Source organism: Nycticebus coucang, chromosome 19, assembly GCF_027406575.1.
Source record: "Nycticebus coucang isolate mNycCou1 chromosome 19, mNycCou1.pri, whole genome shotgun sequence".
Classification (NCBI taxonomy): domain Eukaryota; kingdom Metazoa; phylum Chordata; class Mammalia; order Primates; family Lorisidae; genus Nycticebus; species Nycticebus coucang.
The window spans coordinates 51,293,451-51,314,866 of record NC_069798.1 but is presented as its reverse complement, the minus strand read 5'-3'; the positions used below and the strand labels follow the sequence as shown (position 1 = coordinate 51,314,866).

The window sequence follows — 21,416 nt, the reverse complement described above, 5'->3', positions numbered from 1 at the left end:
AGTGATGAGGAGAAACCAGCTGAGCAGACAGAGGAATGTTTGGGGAATGTTCCTGGGGTGTCCAGGTGAAGGACACAGCAGCACAAGGTGGAGATCTGAGTCTTTATCCATAGAACAAAGAGTCACACTGAAATCTTAATGTACAAGGGACCAACGAAGGGGAGAGAATATCGCATTTAAAGGGTGAATATTTAAGAAGTGATGGGGAAGAAATGTTACATTAGTTTAGGTGAGCTTTACACTCTACTCTCTTTCTAAATATTTTACAGTAAGCATGTGTTACTTGGGTAATAAGAAAAGCATCTAAAAAATCAGGGCCAGTTGCTAATGGTAAATTCCTAGGGGTGGCCCGGGCTGGCCCCAGAGCGTGTTGCGTGGCCTAAGGGTCCACTCCACAGGATTGTACTTGCACTCAGGCATCCAGACTTCCAAGCGCATATCAAGCATCCAATTGTCTTTTTCTCTACTCTGAACAAAAGGAGCTGCTTACAAATAGTTACAGGACTTTACCATAATCTCTGTGCTAGATGGGATTGATTGACTAGGATGCAGTAACTTTAGTTCCGTGGCCCCAACTTTCTATCCTGCTCCCTGGAGCAGGAAAGCAGTGGAGGATGAGTTCTGTTAACCTCCCGGTGTCATCCCCACTCAGTGGTCTGCACCAAGTTATGGTTTCCACTGTAGGAAAATGATGTGGAGAACTGAGGGCAGGAGTGGAGGTACAGAAGAGAGAAATGAAACAGTTCTCATAGGTGGAACTTATGAGTTAGAAAAAGAAAGATGAACTGAACTCAGCCTATACCTATTTGCATCTCTTAAACTGTATCACAGAACCTTTTATTTTAACCAATCATTTTAACAGTCCCAGGGGGGTTTCAGCCTATCTGATCACGTGATAGATAAATACTGCCAAGCTCAGGATCATTTAAAGCATGTTTAAATCTTCTTGAAAATTATTTCATTATCTGTGGAGAATAAGCATTAACTAAATCCCCAAAGATTGCACAATAAGGAATTACTTTAAATTTTAAGCAAAATATAAGTGAGGCTGTGAGATTTCTGGGAAAAAAATTAGGTGTCCTCAAGACAGTTAGGAAATCTTCTCTCAATGAACATTTTAAGAATCAAATTAAAATCCAAATAAAAGAATTGAATCCAGACCTGACTTTAGCGAAGAGTCTCTTAAATGTTTAATCATGTGAATTTAAAAAATCGTCTGATCGTTTTTTAAACTGAGGAACACGGAAATTATTTTTGCAGTCAAGTGTCCCAGCTGTTAGGTCTTTCTCCCACAACTGGGGATTGTTAGGGGTGGGTCTTATTTTCTGCGTCTGTGCCTCACATATCTGCCTAATGCTGCCATTTCATGAACTTCTGAGTTCCCATCTGTGAGCCATTAAACAAAGTTCGTATGACCACTTCCCATCTCTTTAAAAGATGCACTTTTAGACTAAAAGGTACTTTGCGCATTTGAGAAAATAAGTTTGCTTTCCTCTAATATGACAGCGATCTGGCAAGATAATTGAAGCTGAAATCTAGTACCCCACACTGTCATGTATAATTGATATTTCCTGGGGAGATTACAGTTCAGACACCAAAACTGTTTTCTGTATCAATGGGTTTCTAATTACAGTGAAAGCCCATCAACTTTTCTTTTGTGCTATGGAAAAACAGAAGAGAAACATAAAATTTACCAGGACTTTTTTTCTTTGTTCCATTTTCTTATTTTTCTTCTTAAAAAAAAAAAAAGAAAAGAAAACCTATGTCAGAAGAAAAATTCTAAGCAAGACACCATTAACAACAAACTTTATTTTGATGTATCAAAATGATTATAATCACATGTTTGATTTTGTGTCATTACCACTTGGTCTAAAAATTGATAACAAGTTTCCGAAAGTTCCCATCGTGTACTCTTTTAGAAGGATTATGGTAGAATAGATCTCACCGAGGTCTGAAAGCCTGTTTTGAAGCAGTTATCTCCGGAGATAACATTAACTAGGATTGAATAACTGCCAAATGAAATTTAATACATTTTCCCATCCATGAAATAGGCCTCTTAAATACAACAGAATAATTACTTTCACAATACTCCCTGGAAACAAAGAGAGCAAAAACATTGAATGTCTTTTTTGTTTGTGGTGTTTGTTGTTAGCCTGAGGATAAGGAGGAGGGGTATTTACCGAGATGCTCCAGTGTCCCCCTGTAAAAACAACCTTGCCGACAGCCACCTGATTTAAAGCTGCTCGTCTTTCCTATCTGTTTATGTTGGAGGGGTCGTGGCAAATAGTAAATTTTATAATTTAGCTAGACATCTTGGGCCTTGGCCTAAGTTGGCGAACTATGTTTTTTTCTCCCCTCTAAGATAAAGAAAACTAAAATTATTTTCATTTCTGTAAGTAATATATGCATGTAATATGCTAGTATAGTCTAGTGTCTACATGTGCATATGTGTGTGTACATTTTTAGACACACACTGCTGTAAAAGAAAATCTCCAGAACTAAGTCCCTTTTGCCCTTTAACTCCTTCCCTGCATGTGTGTGTCTGTGTCTGTGTGTGTGTGGGGGGGGTGAATACATATCCTCCATCACACTGTTCAGTGTTACTTCTGAATTCAGAATCTGTTTTATATCTCTAAGTAGGCACTAAGTCACTTCAGCACTCTCAGACTTAGCTTTCTTCTTTGCAAAATGAAGAATTTGGCTAAACTGATTTCCCTTGGCCTTGAAAATCTAAGTTCTGCGATTAAAAAGTGTATCTAATGTCGTAATCCTTTCTTTGGAAAGCAAGGTCATTTAAAATTGTGATGCTTCTGTGAGTCACAAGAATTAATGCATATGTAAATATTTAAGTATTCAGAATATTTAATTATTCTCAAAGATAAATTCACACAGAAGAATTTAAATACTGTATCAGAATTTGAATTTAACTTCACCTAAGATAGAATGTAACTTAAATATTTGCAAGTGCTGTAGCAGTGATGACTTACCAGGCCTGTGGGAGGGACAGGCCAGGCTGCCATGTTGGACCCCATGGTCTGATCTCCCCTCCTTGTTTGTAGCTCATTGGATCAGGAAAACACCTGATTCGAGGGAGGTTCATTCATAGGATGACCCATGTCTGCTCTACAATGAGCTGGGCCATCAGATGATCTTGGCATTCTGAACTTCAAAATACTAACATGGTCAGGTAATTAGCAGCAGGTACAGAAACTGAAAGAAGATACCAGGAAGTGCCAAGAAAAAAGAGACTTGCCTATAGTTTTGAGGGGGCAGAAGCCAAGAGCCTTCAGAGGGAGGAGAGATGCTGAATGGCCAGAGGTCCCAAGAGCTCTCTGGGTCCAACACCCAAGTTGTGGAAATCTTCATGATAAATCTTCTTTTAGTAAACTTGAATAAGTCTCTGTTCCTTACTGTTAAAACTACCACACTAAATTGATGAATGCACAGAGGATTATTCAAGCCCCATAAGGGCAGAGACCGCATCTGAGTTACTCATCACTCTGTTCGTGACAGCTCACAAAGTGGGGAGCGTGAATTAGATTAGAAAATGTTTGTTGAATTAATAAATATCCTCTCTGATCAGTCAGTTAATAATTATGGAGTAATTTTTAAATCTTACTTTTTTACTTTAAACATAAATATGTCTAAAACTATATGTGACTGTGGGGAGACTCTTTGTAAAGACTGCATAAAATTTGCAATCAATGTTAATGAATTAACTATTTCATAAGCTGGCTGTTAACTTTATTATTACCTATATGAAAAGATTATCAAAGGAGGGCTTCAAAGAAGTATGTGATATATGGAGTTTCTAAAGCTAGGAGGCGTGTACCGTACTGAAAATCAGTTTGTAAATTGAAGGACTTTTCTTTTTCCTAGTTAAATTATTGAATATTTATTGTCTGAAAGCGTACAAATCCCTGGCCTGTACATATAATGATGGCAGTATTGGTTACTTTATTTCTGCGTTATTTTAACGATAGATTTGTGCCGACCATGCATGGTATTTCATTCCTGGTCTCTTATGTGACCAGAAATAATGTTTCTGAAAGAGAAGTAAATGGGGTTGGGACATGTTGTCTGTGACCAAGGAAACAAGCAAAGCAAAGCTAATTCTTCACATTGGAATCCTATTGCATAGCCACTGGCAATGGCATTGATCCTGGAGAATCAAGCTCATTACCGGGTGGATCTGGACTCATCAGAGGTCATTCATTCATGTGACCCGGAATGCACATTGTAACAAGAGAGGCCTTAAGACATAAAAGATGACTTTGTCTCTAACTTCCTTTATGGAAAAGGATTGACACTATGTGTGATGAGCTAAGACGATCTAGTGAAAATAGACCGAGTTAGGCAACATACACACAGGCTTAAATCCAGGCGGAAATATCATTGGAATGACTGTGTTTTCAAGTATATTTATAATGTTTAAGATTTTTCTGTCATTGTATAGGAGAAAGATTTGAAATCACATGGATATGAACTAAATAGAACAAAGATAACCATGAGGGAAGGGACCTGGAGATTGGGGGTCTTGAACTACGTAGGCTGTTACTTTCCTGTAACGTGCAGGTGTGTTCAGTTCAAACACATAGACTGTCTGTAATTACCATATACTTAGTATGTACCAGTCGTTTTGTATATACTATTGCTGTTCCTTGCAATAAACCTGGGACTTTTATTCTTTCTGCATTTGAGTAACGTTAACAATGGTTTTACAGCCAGCAAGTAACCCAGTTACATTTAGGAGCTAACGTCATGCATAGCGGCTCATGCCTGTAATCACCGCAACTCAGGAGGCTGAGGCAGGAGGATTGTTTGAGACCAGGAGTTCAAGATCAGCCTGGTGACAGGCTGTCTCTAAAGAAGACCCTGTCTCTAAAAGAGAAAGAAGAAAAGTTTACTCTAGGATATTGTTGCCTATGATTATTGTATTCTGGTCACTCAATTACACAGTCCTTAATAATAGTTGAGGTGGGAGGAGGGACAGTGATTGGTAAGGTCTCACCTAAGTGCATAATGTGAGGGTGTGTACAGGACACCCCTGAGGTGAAGGGCACAACTATAGCTTGAACTTTACTTAAGAAATGCAAACAATGTAACTTAATCATTTGTACCCTCATATTAACCCTAAATAAAAAATAATAATTGAGGCAAAGAAAATTAAAAGGTAATTGGGTAAAAGTTCTTTTTTCCTCTTATGAAAACTTATCTCAGCATGCTCCAGAGGGGGAGGGGAAATTCAAGATCAGTAACTGACCAAAAACGGTATGTTTTAAGAGAAAAACAAAATATTAACCCTAAGTTATATCAAGATGCCTGCAAAGAAGGTGTGAGCATTAATAGACTGATTCCGAAATAGGAGTATACATCTTCTCTATGCTGAAATCTGTGGTTACCTTCAGTGATTCCAACTTTGAATCTTTGTGAAAATCCAAGAAGTTCCATCTATTGGTAACACCAATAAATATGAATCAGCAATAAGGTAGTTATTAATATTTACATTTACATTGACAGACATAAAGAGGTACCATTTGATCAAGGCCTGTAAAATTCATGCTTACAAGTTGACATCTTAGATTGAAAGGATAATCATCTATTGATGAATCAGTCTCCTAAATGTACAAATATAAAAATGGCAAATCAAAATCCCAATAGAAAATAGCTGTCACTCTTTTGGGGGAAATCAAAATAAAAATGCATACGAAGACTGAGTGAGAAGTGGTTGAAGGAACCAGTGGGCGTGGTCTGCCCAGAAGAGAGTAGACTTCAGCTCCAGAGGAAAGAAAGGAGGGCTGTGCCTACATGGTTGACTATATGGAACTTCAGAAGCCGAAACCGGGGGTGGCGCCTGTGGCTCAACGGAGCAGGGCTCCGGCCCATATGCCGGAGGTGGTTGGTTCAAACCCAGCCCCAGCCAAAAAAAAAACTGCAAAAAAAAAAGAAGCCGAAACTGGGACCAGTGAGTAGAATCTACGAGAAGATAATTTGTGGTGAAAATTGAATGGGTGCTTAGGGAGGGAGTCAGGGTCTCAGGACATTTGAAGAACCCCTTGTAAAGCACCATTCAGAAAGTTCTATCTTGTATCACAGCTACCAGGGGCAGATAGCACTGGACTCCCCAGATTTCTCAGCTAAAACATTTATTTATACTTCCTAATATTTGTAAGTCTTTTTTTTTTTTTTTTTTTTTTTTTTTTGGCCGGGGCTGGGTTTGAACCCACCACCTCCGGCATATGGGACCGGCGCCCTACTCCTTGAGCCACAGGCGCCGCCCTATTTGTAAGTCTTAAATCTTTTACTATTCTTGGTAATTTTTGAATCCGAATGATGAGTATGATTTATGTGATCATCTTCACCCAAATTATTTTTAATTATTTTTATGTGTGTGGTTTTGGAGAGTGTGTGTGTGTATGATACTTAATCCTGGGCTGCCTTTACATAGCACATGCCCTAGTCCTATGGATTTGTCATTGGTTCAGATTCTTATTGTCACATTCTTCAGAAATACTCTTTTAAAACATTTTGGTAGGAAAAAAGCAAAGATTGTGCCTTGTGATTTTATTATGTTTGGAGTAGAAGAATTTAAACTTTGATTCATAGAACTGAACTGTAAATTCATGAATAAATATTTTCAACTTTTAGGCCCCTGCATAAATGTTCACTTAACAATAGGCCAAGAAAATAAGTACTTAGAAAAGAAAATATAATACGAACTACTCATGTTCTTAGTTTACAGAAGCTTAATGGTTTTGCTGTAAGGCATGCGCTGTCACAAGTTCAATGCCTCTGGACCCCAGAGTAGGTAGTAGTAGCAAATAAAAAGCTCAGCAGTATTTTTTTTTTCTTGAATCAAGTCATCATGCTATATTCTATAATTTTATTCTTGGAAACATAAAGAGGGTTTACAATATGGTGTCTTTCTAGGATCAGAATAATGGGAGTAAAAACTGGAAAAATGTCCAAACATCTTTGGATGGCAATGATGGCATTACTGGTGTGTTTAATAAAACCTTTATTGGTACATTTTCCGGTATGGTGATATTGGCAGAAACAGTCCCCCTTTGGATTTGGAACTCAGCAGCTGATGAAATACAGTAAACATTAATTTGGAATGGGCTGCCAGTTTTGGAAAGCCAGGTGACATTTTATTATATTTGTACCGAACAGGGGCTGTGTCCCATACTGCTGTAGCTTCCGCTGTCAGAGGCTTAGCTGGTATTATGGAAAAAAAAAAAATGGCAGGCCCGAGAATCTTATCCCCCGAAATGAAAGTCGAATGCCAAATTGAAATTCCTGTAGGATTTCCGATAGCAATGGGGGAATTGAGAAGCCCACAATTAAGCATATGGGCATTAAGATAATTGTCAGATCTGTTGGCGGACATGATAGAAGACAGATGGGTACGAATCAGTGCGCTCCACTGCAGCACCCTGGGAGACAATTTGACGTTTTACCTGCCTGAGATACTCTGCCATATTTGTCACTGAATGTACAGCACGGCATCTTACTGAGCGTTAAGTGTTTTCACAGGGAACTATAGGTGCATGTGTGGTCCTCCAGCGCCCTCTAGTGAAATGCATTCAGGAGGATTGTTTTTCCAAGGCAGTGTTCCTTCAAGGGTCCTTATTGTCCCTGGAAATAGCTATTGCACCTCAGGCTCCCCGTAAACACTGTGCTCCCTCTCACCCTTGCAGGTCGGGGCCCATCGTGAAGATGGCGTGGCTCTGAGAGGCAGCCATTCTCTTCTGCCAAACCAGGTTCCCGTCCCACAGCTTCCTGTCCAGTCTGCAACCTCCCCGGACCTGAACCCACCCCAGGACCCCTACAGAGGTAGGTCTGCCCAGGTGGGCACTGCTCACCTCCCTTAAGCACCAGTAGACCCAGAGTTGAGCCCCAGCTTACTTGGCATTCGGCCCTCAGGAAGCACTGGCCAAAAACCAAGAATCAGATTTGGTACAGAAATGGTCAGTACATGGGAACGTACGTGGAACGCAGCCTGCTAATTGTGTTTCTTCAGTGACTGTTCTCCTCAAACATCCTCTGAAATCCTGGTCCTATTTCAGCAGGGAGTGAGGCAACAGACTGATGAGAGGAAATTTTATTTCCCCTATTTCCACATTTTTCTCATTCAGATCCTCTAATGTGGTTAGTTGTGGCCTGAAAATGATATTTCCAAATGAATAGGAAGGAAGGAAATTGATTTTGTTGCTTAAGATGGAAGGAAATGTAGGTACATTTAAGAAATGGAACTGGGATGGGTGATTTTCACTCGCAAGTCACCAAGTCCAAGTGGAACTGGGATGGGTGATTTTCACTCGCGAGGCATCGGGTCCTGTAATGATGACTTCACACCGGTCACCGCAAGTGCGTTTTCATGACCGTCCCCCTCTCCCCACCAGGAAGTTGTGCTGCAGGGGCAAGACCTGGGTCCCAGCCTCCCTTGCTGCCTGCTGGCCAGCTGACTAGGAGTCACTTAAATAACATCTCACTCCCTTCACAATTAAAATAAGAGTGATAGTACTGCCACATGAATACTTACAGGCATTATTTCAACTATTCCACATTACGCAAATCTGAGTATTAATTATACACATGGGCATGTTTGCCCATTTTTATCTGAAGAGTAGTCATTTTGTGGCCCTTGCTTTTGAAGAGCCTTTGGTTGTGCCAGCGTTGGTGGTAGCAGCGGGGAGCATGTGGTTTTGCTCTGCTTGCCCTGCGTCTGTGCTTCTCAGACTGTAATGCACATAAACACAATGTGAGGATGGTGCCAAAAGGTTCTCATTCAGTAAGCCTGGGATTCTGCCTTTCTCATGGGTTCGCAAGTGATAAGGATGCTCCATTTCATGGACCAAATTTGAATGAGGACATTCTAGAATACACAGATTATAAACCGAGGGAAATCCTCAGCATGCATGCTTCTAGCTGAGAAAGGAATTAATTACTTTAGGGTCAACATGTTTAAAATGCAGGGTGATTTTGAAAAGTTGCGCAATGATAATGTTTGAAATTTCTTCAGTGAGCGGTAAACTGCTTTCCATATGTACCATTTTTAAATACTGATTAGTGCTTGAGAATAAGAGGAGCCTAATTTCAGAATATCATCAGGGTATCTATTGAAGTCTTGACTGCACATAGTTAGTGTACTCCCTGGGAATTATATTTTAAGGAGATTTTTCTATTAAATCATTGCATAGGGAAGAAACTCAATATAATAGCTGATATTTACTTGGGTTCTTAATCAGAACATTGAGGTGTGTGATTTTCATGATTATGATTTTCATTGCAATTAAGGTGATGTTTTGTAGACAGTGAAATTACCATCTACTCCAAAAGATTGTAAAATAGAATTTAACCTTAGAGCCAATGCAGGGAAAACTTGTTTCTGCAGGTGCGTTTTTGAAACTTCACCAGATAGCAGGGGAAAGTGACAGAAGGATCACAGATCAGCAGTATGAACGGTCTAGCTGGTGGCTTTGTGACCTGGGGTGTAGGTGTCGAGTCTCTGGTGTACCTGTCACCTGTTTCCTTTTTCTGCAGGCATGCCACCAGGACTACAGGGGCAGAGCGTCTCCTCTGGCAGCTCTGAGATCAAATCCGACGATGAGGGAGATGAGAATCTGCAAGACACGAAATCTTCCGAGGACAAGAAATTAGATGACGACAAGAAGGATATCAAATCAATTACTAGGTCAAGATCTAGGTAACAGTATATAATACTGTCGCTTCATTTAATTCCTTTATTGGACTTTGATGAAGTGAACAGAACAGGAAGAAACTATTCAGTTTTTTCCTGGCAGGTAAATCTATAGCTGAGAAGAAAATTTAAAGGCCTGATCTAGAAGTACTACAAGTATCATTTAAGATACCTGTACTCTAGTGAAGCCCAAAATGTCTTTGCGTTTATGAATTTGGACCCAGTGCTTACTACACTAAAACAATTCGTAACTGATTCAAATGCAAATAGTTTATTTTTTAAACTATGCTTGTTCTGCAAATTTAATCAGAAATGTTATTTTTTTCCTAAAATATTTCTAAAAAGAGATCGTAGCTCTGTTAAAAACTCAATTGATGTAGGTACAACTATTACTTTTTTCTTACCTGTAAAGTAAGAAAATATTGATTTCCCAGCTTTCTCTTTAATAGGTTGATGTATGTAAGATTAATACCTAAATTACTTAATTTTTCTTCTCCCGGGTACCCTTTTCTACAGAAAACACAACTGCAGGAAAATGCTTCTGGTTGGTTTTTTAGATATCTACTATCTTTAAAGGAAAATCTATCTCCTGGAGCTTTAATCTGGTAATCAGATGGTTTTTGAAGACCATAACGCCATGTACTTTGCCTCGGTTCCCTTGGGTGTCTTTTATTTACAAAGTAAACTAACTATGCTAAGACTACAGCATCAGTTTAGTATCCTTTATGAATTAAGAACATGCTGCCTTTTTGTGTTGCCTTTATAGTTATTGAGATAAATTACATTATGTGTCCCGCCCCAAGTTCCAAAAAATGTGAACGATTCTGGTTTTCTCCTTTCCACTAACATTACGGAGTTTCCTGATTCTCAGCCACGTTGGCAAGAAATCCTAAGGAGGGGATTTCACATCCTTAATAGCGTCTCTGTTAGCATCAGTTTCACTAGTGGCCATAACTTACGCTTTTTAATGGATTCTTTGAAGTTTCAGGACAACATTTTAACTTGCTGTTGAGAAGCTTCTTATTTTAAAAGGTCACTCCAGTTCCATTTACTTACGTATGTCTCCAAAACTGTGTTGTTAGGCAATGCTTTTCCAATCTGGGCAGTTTTATTTGCATACCAGTTTATTTATAAGTGAAAAGCCAAGTCTAATTAGTTGTTAGCCTGAAAACCTTTGGAAGACAAGTTCCCATTTCCAAGGCCCCTTTGTGTAAAGCATGGACATCTTTGATGTATAAAAGTATAACTCAAAGTTTTAGCATCAGGACAGTCCCAGAAGAGATTTTGTTCACTATGACTTATTGCATCCTATCTGTGTAGTGGAATATGGAAGTGAATTAACAGTAATTTTGATTTTCTCACAATAGCAGTGATCATGGGAGAGGGAGGAAGGAGGTTCAGAGCAAGTGAACAGGATGAGAAGGTGGAGAGAGAGGGCCTCTCCTGATTGGTTCAGTTGAGTTGTGTGTGCACCAGCACACACCTGTGGCAGATGGCGACATCTGGAAAGGTGTTTAAGCTGTGGGGAGAAGATGTTGTACAGGACCTTTCTGTAGTGTCTTCCTCCTCCCCCTTAACTTTCCCTTTCACCGGAATGTTCTTGGCTAACACATCATCTTTAAGTGCAACATGTACTTGGAACCCAAGAACACTACTTCCATATTTAATTGATTGGAGCCTTTCAAGTGTAGTTGGTCCTTACTACAATTCAGAAGTTACCCAGAGATTCTCCAAAGTGGAAAATCATAAGACTTCATCCAGTGTACATTGCATTGACTACATGGTAGCCTGAAAGCTTGTAATTAATCATCTTATATCTGTCAAACATTTTAGATGTGTGAACTTTCAAAGTAAAAGTTAAACTTCATGGTCCCATATAGATGCCTTAATCTCTAGGCTAACATCATTATCAATGGCATCTCCAGATTATTTCTTGTAATGGGGAATTTATTGCCTTTCAGGGACATTTTTTCATTTTTTTAATGTTTTTTTCTATCCAAAAAGGTTCTTGCTCATGTTAATTAACAACAGGTATTATTTGAAATTTGTTCTGTTCTGCTTTCTTAAGACGTCTTCCATACCTCCCTTTTTTTTTATGATAGCCCTTGAAATATTTAAAACCTGCTGCCATGAAAACTTCCTCATACAATATGCTTTCCAGATGGCTCGTCATTCTATTTTCCTTCCACTAAAAGGTTTCTAATTTGTCATTATCACACCCAGAAATGGACAGAACTGATGTGATCTTTTCAGACTCCATTGGGTTCAACTATCCCTTTGTCACAGATCATAGAATACATAGTACATTGGTTATCACACCCAGAGATAAGCTTTTGGCTTCATTTTTGACTCACAACAAAGGCATGATCACTAATAATCGGTAGGTGTTTGGTTTTGTATTATTTTGCGTAGCTGATAGTAATTCAGGTTTTTCCAGCTTCTGGGAATCATAAATATCTATAACATTAACAACCATAGAAATCATGTTTTCCAAACTTACATTTAATATGTAAAGGAAATGAGACTCCAGTAGGGTAAGGGCATTGACCAGGCCTCCAAAGGAAGGTAACGGTGATGCCTGGACAAAAGCCCCCCGTCTCCCCTCCTCTGTGCTGGGGTCTTAACCCTAGGACTTTCTTCTCCCTGCCATGTGCTCCTTATCCCCTGTCAAAATCTTTTCAGTCCCTCATTTTCCCGAGGTTTCAGATATCACAGAATGACAGTTTTTAAAAGAAATGTTAAGTATAAACAGTCTTTCTGAAGTGCGATCTCAGCATAGGCTCGAGTTAAGTTGGCAAAGGCCTGCTTTATGGGGTGTACTGGTGTCTGTGAAGCGTCATCTCCCCCTCTTGCCCCCTGCATTAGTATACGCACCCCCTGGGCCCTAACTAACGAGAGATCCTCACCTGTTTGGTTTGGAGTTAATGTCTGGGAGAAATCAAATCTTATCTGTGTTGAGGACTATCACAGCCGTCTCAATCAGATCAGGTGGACATGGCAGGAAGTGGAGAAGTCTCCTGAAAACTCTGGAAGAACGCAGAGTAATTGAGATGCCTACTCTTCCCCACACCATTAGAAAATGTCGCGTGTCTTTTGCCCCACAGCAATAACGACGACGAGGACCTGACGCCAGAGCAGAAGGCCGAGCGTGAGAAGGAGCGGAGGATGGCCAACAATGCCCGGGAGCGCCTGCGGGTCCGCGACATCAACGAGGCTTTCAAGGAGCTCGGCCGCATGGTGCAGCTCCACCTCAAGAGCGACAAGCCCCAGACGAAGCTTCTGATCCTGCACCAGGCTGTGGCTGTCATCCTCAGCCTGGAGCAGCAAGTCCGAGGTCAGTGCAGGCGGCCACCTGGCTGAGCTCCGGGGGAGCTTGGGCAGCAGTGGGCGCAGTGGGCACATCAGCCTGGAGTCGAGCAGATGCTAGACTTGGAAGCCTCATTCCCAGTGACAGTTTCAACCTCAGACAGTGTCTCAGTCAACAAGGTGGTGTCCCTTTCCCTGTAATGAGGTGATAGGGTTCTTGCACCACTCAGACCCCATTGTGGCTTTCCATCTGTACCTTAAATAATCAGAGCTTAGTTTATTGACTTTACCAACCTTTTTTACACTGTAGAGTGGCCGACAAATTCACCAAGCAGTTCAACTTTACCTCGGCACTGACCAAATGGATTCCCATAGGGTACCTTGACCCCAACTTCTTTCCCTTCTGCAGTGGAAAAACTGATAAAAAGGGTTGGACATGGGGCTGTGCCTGTGGCTCATAGGAGTAGGGTGCCGGCCCCGTATACTGGAGGTGGCGGGTTCAAACCCAGCCCTGGCCAAAAACTGTGCAAAAAAGGGGGGGGGGGGGTCAGATTCCCAGAAAGACGGATTACTGCCTTCCATCAGAAGTCTTGGCATTAACGAACCCCTGTGCTTTAATCCCTCACAGAAAGGAATCTGAACCCGAAAGCCGCTTGTCTAAAAAGAAGGGAGGAAGAGAAGGTGTCTTCGGAGCCTCCCCCACTCTCCCTGGCCGGCCCGCACCCTGGAATGGGAGATGCATCGAATCACATGGGACAGATGTAAAAGGGCAAGTTGGTTTTCAGCCATTTGTGAAATCATTCATTCATAACTTTTCACTGCTGCATCGGCCATACCAGTCCAGTTCTACCCAAGTGAACAGATATTTTTCTTTCTTGGAAAAAGAATTAAAAAAAAAAAAAAATCCACTTTCTCTATTATAAATACATTAATTAATTTTTTTCTCTTTTTCTGTCCTCAGGTCCAAGTTGCCACATTGCTTCATTAAAACAAGAGACCACTTCCTTAACAGCTGTATTATCTTAAACCCACATAAACACTTCTCCTTAACCCCTTTTTTTGTAATATAAGACAAGTCTGAGTAGTTACGAATCACAGACGCAAGAGGTTTCAGCATTCCCAATTATCAAAAAACAGAAAAACAAACAAAAAAAAAAAAAGAAGGAAAAAAGTGCAACTTGAGGGACAACTTTCTTTAACATATCATTCAGAATGTGCGAAGCAGTATGTACAGGCTGAGACGCAGCCCGGAGACTGAACGGCAATCTTTCCACACTGTGGAATAATGCATTTGTGCCTAAACTTCTTTTGGAAAAAAAAAAAATATAATTAATTTGTAAGTCTGAAAAAAAAATATTTAATTTAAAAAAATTGTAAACTTGCAATAATGAAAAAGTGTACTTCTGAAGAAAACTACATGAACGTTTTTGTTGGTGTTCAAGTCAGCTAGTGTTTATAATTCCTGGATACTGAATGGGGAAGCTCGGCTGCCCTAGTAACAAAACCAGCAAACGTCCTGATGACAACGAAGTGATGACATTAGCCATTCCTTAGGGTAGGAGGAACAGATGGATCTTATAGACCTATGACAAATATATATATAAATATATATATATAAATATATATTAAAAATTTAGTGACTATGGTAAGCTTTTGTTCATTTGTTTCAGACTTTTTTCTCCTGTAAAAAAATAGTACTGATTAACTTTTTTAAAAGAAAGATTTTACTGTAAATATGGATTTTTTTCTTTCTTTCTTTTTTTTTTTTTTTTTTGTTTTTTTGGGGGGGTTTTTGGTCTTATTTCTGTCCCTTTCCCCGGTTTGTTATCGTAACCTGTAGTGCCAACTCTGCTTCCGGAGGGGTAGTGCAGGATGAAACGCTGATGTTGCTTCTCATTCATAAATAAGTAGAAAGTGGTTTCTCCAGTCTTTTGGGAACACAGGACTTAAAAGTCACATCATGTGTAGATATTACAAGCAGCATTACCAAGACGTGGCAAAAAGAGTTTGTCTGAATTGTAATGTTGCATTTGTGACCCTATTCTGGGATTTTTCAGAGGTACAAGGTTAGAATGCTACAATGTTACCACTGTGCCTTCCAATGTTTATATCATCGGAAACATAACATAATCAAAGTGGCTGTGATTTAACAAAACGATTAAAGTGTTACCTACCTGTGTAGCCGAACTAGTGTGCAGTGAGGCGTTTCTGAATACATGGTCAGATTTTTGGAAAAAAACAAAAATAAAAAAAAAAAAAAAGCAAGTAAAGTTCAAAAACCGTCAAATGAGAAAATTGCAAGTAGTGTGACAGACATGATTGATTTTATTGCTTTTCTTGATTTTGTTTTTCAAAATGGGTTTACTAAAATGTAGATGACTTAACTGCCTCCTCCTTCATCTGAAAAGAAATGCCAATATTCAATCATCATGCAGCATTATAACAAGCCTTATAAGTCCTAAAGCATTAAGTTGCACTTTTTTGAGGAGGGGTAGTGCAGTATTTCTCTGGCCAGTATGAATGAAGTTTATACTTAACATATTTGATAGAAACTTAGATCAAGCTACGGCACAGCAACTCATCAGATAGCTAGCTTTGACGTCTGGGCACAATTGAACCAACTTCCATCGTGAATCTTTATAATGATTGACTTTGGTGTATAGTGCAGTACAAATAGTGCTCCTAGTTAAGTATTTGTCAGCATCCTTTTGTCTCTAACTCGTTTCTATTTTTACAGCCACACAATCTTGGCATGTATTAAGAAAAAAAAATCCCTGTTCCAGTAGTTTTTTCCACCTATCAGCACTGAGTAAATGCCATAAATCCATTGAAATGGTCTAAATGTTCCATCTGTTCTCCTGTTTTGCCAGTTATATAGTAAATGAAATACATTTGTAAATTTTATGCAACAAATGGCAAACGTATCATTATTTTGAAATTGTGTATGTAAAAGTTATATTTTTACATGTAGACTCTTGTTATTATGTGTTTTAATACATTGTATCAGTTTTTTGTTTTTTTTTTTTAAACTGTGTGGTTTAAAAAAAGAAGTCTCATTTAATTGAAATAGTGAGCTACAAGAATCTGAATTTTATGTTCATTTCTGAAAATGTAAGAACAAATAAGATAGTTACCACGTGGTCATCTTTTACAAACCCATAAACATTTTGATTAGCTGTGTGTGTTGAAAACTGTAAATATGTTCAGTAGCGATAAAACTAAAATACTTTGATTTGTTGATAAGTTCCTAAAATGTGGAGGTGGATTAAAAAAAAAAACCTTAGGAAATAGCAGAAATCAAACTTCATGAAAAGTTATTTGGGGGCTTTCTTGTGAAATGTATGAACAAAGGAGCTTGAAGAAGGATGTGGAAGACAATTGCGTGTACTCCCCTCCTCCCTGAATAATGAAAACATGTGTACTGTTCCCTCTGTGTGTTAAAGATTTCCTTTCAGTGGTACATTCTGCACTCATTTTGTATAGTCTACCAAGGCGGGTATCCCTAGGAACAAGATTATATAGGAAGCAGATATACTCTGATCACATTCAGGATAAATGTACAAAAGAAAATATGGTGTTTACTTTTTAGGGAACTGGAAACACTCCCTGCATTGATGTACATTTTAAGAATGGCACTTTTGATACATGTTATCATATAGGTGCTTACTAGAGCTGAATTAAAGTTTTCAAATCTGTAAACAAAGCAAAAAAATTAAATTGTAGTCATTTGATTATTTTTTAAATCGGTGCTTTATAGTTCGTTCTCCAAACAGAGTAAAAGCTGCAATCTATCATTCACCAGCTTTTGACGTATTCATTACTCTGTAATGTAATACCTCTATTGTTGAATTCCCTTTGGAAATAAGAGAAAAACTTTTCTAACAGCCACCAAAAGCTGCTCGCTACATTTTGCTTGGTGGAGAAACACGATCTACGCCTATCCATATTAATTGGGTTGTATCCCCATTAAAAAAGAAAAAAAAAAGGGAATGTGGCCTTTTTAGTGTGTTTTTTCTTGGTGTTGTTTTGTAATTATCAAACCCAGGTAAGATGTTGGTATCCTGCACTGGATTTTTGAATGACGTTTAGCAGAAGACAGGATTAAAGTACTAAGCAAAAATTTCATAAGGGTCCATTCTACACTGTGTATGATGATACGTGTACTTAGGCTGGGATCTCTCTAAGAAACTTAGACTTGAAAAACAACTTGGAACAGTTGATCCACCTCCACATTCAAGTAATTTATGAATATGCAGAATAGGGATCTGTTCATCTAGAAAGTTTTACCATTTGTCTTCTGTGTAACTGCAAGGGACACTAATGTCTATACAACCATCAGTCCACCCAGTGGTGCAACTGGTTCTGATTCAGTCTTCCAATTCCTTTTTGTTTTTCACCTTTTCCTGTTTCTTGATTTTTTTTTTTTTTATTTGTGGTCTTTGTTTCTATGAGGGGTTGGGGAGTGGGGAGGGAGTCGAACCAAGACTTGGGGTTCAGAGGATTTTCATCTTTGCATCCAACAGGCAAAAAGTGTCCAAAAGTGAACTTGAGTCAGGAATGAAACAATTTCAGCATAAACAAGCACAAAAATTTAGTCTGCTGGCTGACTGGAAGCAAAAAAGTCAAGATGGAATATGATGAATTCCAACCCAATGGGGCACCAAGGCCTTTAGGCCGCTCTCTTTATTCTGCTTTGGTTTTGTTTGTTTTTCATTAGAGATATGCTCTTTCTCATGGGGCTTGAAGTGGACTCATCTTTGTGCAGTGCTGGTTTTGCCATACTCATTTCAAGTATTATAGACATATGTAATGGTGAAAATATATGAACTGTGGCCTTTTTCATTCTTGTTACTTGTGATGCAATTAAGTGAAGATAAGAAAAAAAAAAGCAGAGATTTACCATGTATCAGTGCCTGGCTTTTTGTTATAAAGCTTTGTTTGTCTAGTGCTCTTTTTGCTATAAAATAGACTGTAGTACACCCTAGTAGGAAAAAAACTAAATTTAAAAATAAAAAATATATTTGGCTTATTTTTCGCAGGAGCAATCCTTTTATACCATGAATATTACAAAAAAAAATTGTCAGATTCTGAATATTTCTTCTTTGTAGATTTTTGGAATCATTATGAGTAAAAGTTTGTTACTTTATTTTACTATTTAAAAGATGTTATTTTACCATGTGTTACCAAGATGAAACTGTAAGGTAGCTCTTCTGTTGTTTTTTGTTTTCGGTTTTGGTTTTTTTTTGTTTGTTTGTTTTTATTTTTATTTTTTAGTTGTAGGTCGCAGCGGGGAAATTTTTTGCGACTGTACACATAGCTGCAGCATAAAAAAAACTTAAAAAAATTGTTAAAAAAAGAAAAAAAAGGAAAATATTTCAAAAAAAAGATAAACAGTTACACCTTGTTTTCAATGTGTGGCTGAGTGCCTCGATTTTTTCATGTTTTTGGTGTATTTCTGATTTGTAGAAGTGTCCAAACAGGTTGTGTGCTGGGGTTCCTTCAAGACAAAAAACCCAGCTTGGTCTAGGCCATTACCTGTTTCTCATCTGTAGTTATTCGATGAAGTCATGTACATGACCGTTCTGTAGCAATAAATGTGCCATTTTTATAAACTGCTTCTGACACTTGTTTCATTTCATTTTGCATTGTCCATATAGCTACGATTCTCTTCTGTAAGTAAAACGGCATCTATAGTTCATTTTCCAAGTGTTGGAGGTATTGACAGCTTAACAAACAAAACATTCAAAAAAAAATTACAGAAACAAATTTAAAGCAAAGCACATGATTGATCAAGGAAGAGATGCCCTTAATGAAAATGGAACGGGATGCATGCAAAACAAAAAGGCAACTGTCTAGAGGATTAACTAATTGAAGGAGTATAATTAACGTGCGTGTAACAATGAAGCTATGCATTTGAAGAGCTCTGAACTGCACCCATGTTTTCAGTTGTGCTGCAGCTTGCTAAGTCAAGTCAGCCTTAACCTTTTGGATCCTTTGGCTGGCTGTTTGGCAGAACATTTCAACTAGATCCTTTCAGTCGAAAAATCTAAGATGATTTATTTTGTATCACTTTGTTAAAAGCTGAATATTGTTAACCACTGTATTTATACTTTCTAAACGATACTCACCCCAGCACTTCTGGTTGCCTCTGTGGGCTACTAATCCACGTGTAAACCAGATATGTGGGTCTTTTTTTTTTTTTTTTTTTTTTATTCCCCCTAACTTGTACAAACTGACATGTGTCACCTATTACGGGAGGAAAATATGTACAGATTAAAGTTATCCAGTGTTATGTACTGTAAGTTAATATTTTTGTAGAATGGATATTGACCTACTTTGCAAAACTGGGAGGCTGTTTTGACATTGCACTGTAGAAATGTAACGTATGCAAAGTAAAGGAAAGCCCGCCATAGAAAATCACTGCGTAACAGAATGTTCTCGTTGAGTACGTGGTATTTTGGGATGTCTCCAATATCACTTTGTATTCTTTCTAATGGGGTTTAGCGACGAGTTTACCTGAAGGAAATGTCACAACGCCATTTGGTTCACATGTGAAGTGCCCTCATAGCCAAATATTGAGATTTTTTTTTTTTTCTTTTTGGTTGGACTGTTTCAAGATATTTAAATTTTATGAAATTTCCAAAGATTTTGGTTGATAATCCCCCTTTTACCTTCTAAATGATTTGAGATGTTTTTATGTTCTTTCTGTGTGTTTTAAATATATATAAAAGAGCCAGAAGCATTTAGTCTTTTAGTTATTATATTTGATCATACAACTGCTACTAAACAGAGGTCATGAGGCTGAGTGCCCTTGTAGCATCTCTTATATAGTCTGTGAACATTGTTTCAGGGACCACATTATAAAGTACATCAAGCTTAGACCAGTTCATGTACAAAGGGAAGTTAAATTGCTGGAGAAATTAAACTACTTTCCAAAAGTTAAGGAGATCCCAGTAATGTTAGAAATGAAGACTCTCCACTTAAAATCAAGTGAAAGAAATGTGGGTTCTCAGCTTCAGGGGTCCACCACCTCCCCCTTGATGGACATCCTAAGACGTTTTGCATGTGAGCCTTTGCGAGGAAGTCCTTGAAAACAACAGACGGAACTAGCGTCCTCCTTAGATGCATGTCCCTCAGGACTGTACATTTAAATTTCACTTGGGACCCTTCACCATGCTTTGCCAGGCAGAAGATCTCTCCGTAAGGCAGTCTTCTCCTTCAAACGATTGTTAGTTACAGGTCCCTCGGACTTGCTGGTCATGGCCTGTGCTACCCTGTTGCCCCGAAAATAAGACTGTCTTATTTTAAGGTGTGCTCCCAAGGATGCGCTAGGTCTTATTTTCAGGGGACGTCTTATCTTTCCTGTGAGTAGGTCTTATTTTCAGAGGTTGTCTTATTTTCGGGGAAACGGGGTATATAAGTATTTTTTTGAAAGGACTAGAAAGGCAAGAAGAGCCGGAGTCATGCGGTCTCCCTGAGAGATCATTTAAATTGAGGTTTGATGAACAAACATGCCTCAAGTGAAAATCCACGTCTTCAGGAGGGAAGACTCAGTGCCATGGCTAGGGGAAACCACCAGTTACAAGCCGGTGTGCTGTGAAGCTCAGCCCTGGGTAAATGCTGACTACCGAGGAGCAGAAGTGCAGGTCCGCGAGCCAGGCATTATCTAGGTATTTCTTTCAAATGCTAGACATTAAGATTACTGAATCTATGTCTCAATGTAACAGGTGTCTTAATTTAGGTTTTTTGGTTATGGAAAGAGACATCTCCATTTTTGAGTTGTAGACCCTTGGAAGGTGAATGAAATCACTCCATATGGGAAAAAAGGGAGGGGGGGTATATATGAAATGTCACATTCAGCTTTTAAGGAACCAACAAGTATCTCTAGAGCAGGTGTCCTCAAACTGCAGCCCATGGGCCACATGAGGCGGTGTGATTGTATTTGTTCCCATTTTGTTTTTTTACTTCAAAATAATATATGTGCAGTGTGCATAGGAATTTGTTCATAGTTTTTTTTTTAAAAAACTATAGTCCGGCCCTCCAACAGTCTGAGGGACAGTGAACTGGCCCCCTGTTTAAAAAGTTTGAGGACGCCTGCTCTAGAGAGTTTAGGCACAGATGTTTGTTCATGGATGGAGTTAAGAAAATCTGGTGTAAGGTAATGACAGAACCAGTCCCTTGATTGTGAAGGCCGAGCCTACCCAGAATCAGATGTGTCTGGCTTTCTGGGTAAAAGAAAGACCCTTTGTGTAACACAGAAAGTAATATGGTCCTCCTTCACATCTGTTACACTAGATTTAGAAATCAAATGGCTTCAGCGTCGGCGTGAACATTCTTCTAACAGGAACCCAGAACTCGCCAGCACAAAGTGAAAACGCTCGCACAGAAGCAGACCTGCTGGCCTGAA

General features: G+C 39.0%; 1 protein-coding gene across 14 annotated transcripts in view; it reads left to right on the top strand.

Moving 5' to 3' along the window:
* Window positions 1–18,624, top strand: part of TCF4 (transcription factor 4) — a 375,650-nt gene extending 357,026 nt beyond the window's left edge. For 9 of the 14 annotated variants that reach the window (XM_053571075.1, XM_053571071.1, XM_053571076.1 and 6 more), the window contains 5 exons: window positions 7,701–7,836; window positions 9,547–9,709; window positions 12,808–13,037; window positions 13,638–13,778; window positions 13,971–18,624. In XM_053571075.1, the coding sequence (XP_053427050.1) occupies window positions 7,701–7,836; window positions 9,547–9,709; window positions 12,808–13,037; window positions 13,638–13,774 (666 nt within the window). In that variant the 3' untranslated portion in view covers window positions 13,775–13,778; window positions 13,971–18,624. Of the gene's footprint in view, window positions 1–7,700; window positions 7,837–9,546; window positions 9,714–12,807; window positions 13,038–13,637; window positions 13,779–13,970 lie in introns of those variants that run through there. The other 5 variants (XM_053571074.1, XM_053571073.1, XM_053571083.1 and 2 more) reach the window with 2 other exon arrangements.
* The last annotated feature ends 2,792 nt before the right edge of the window (window positions 18,625–21,416 follow it).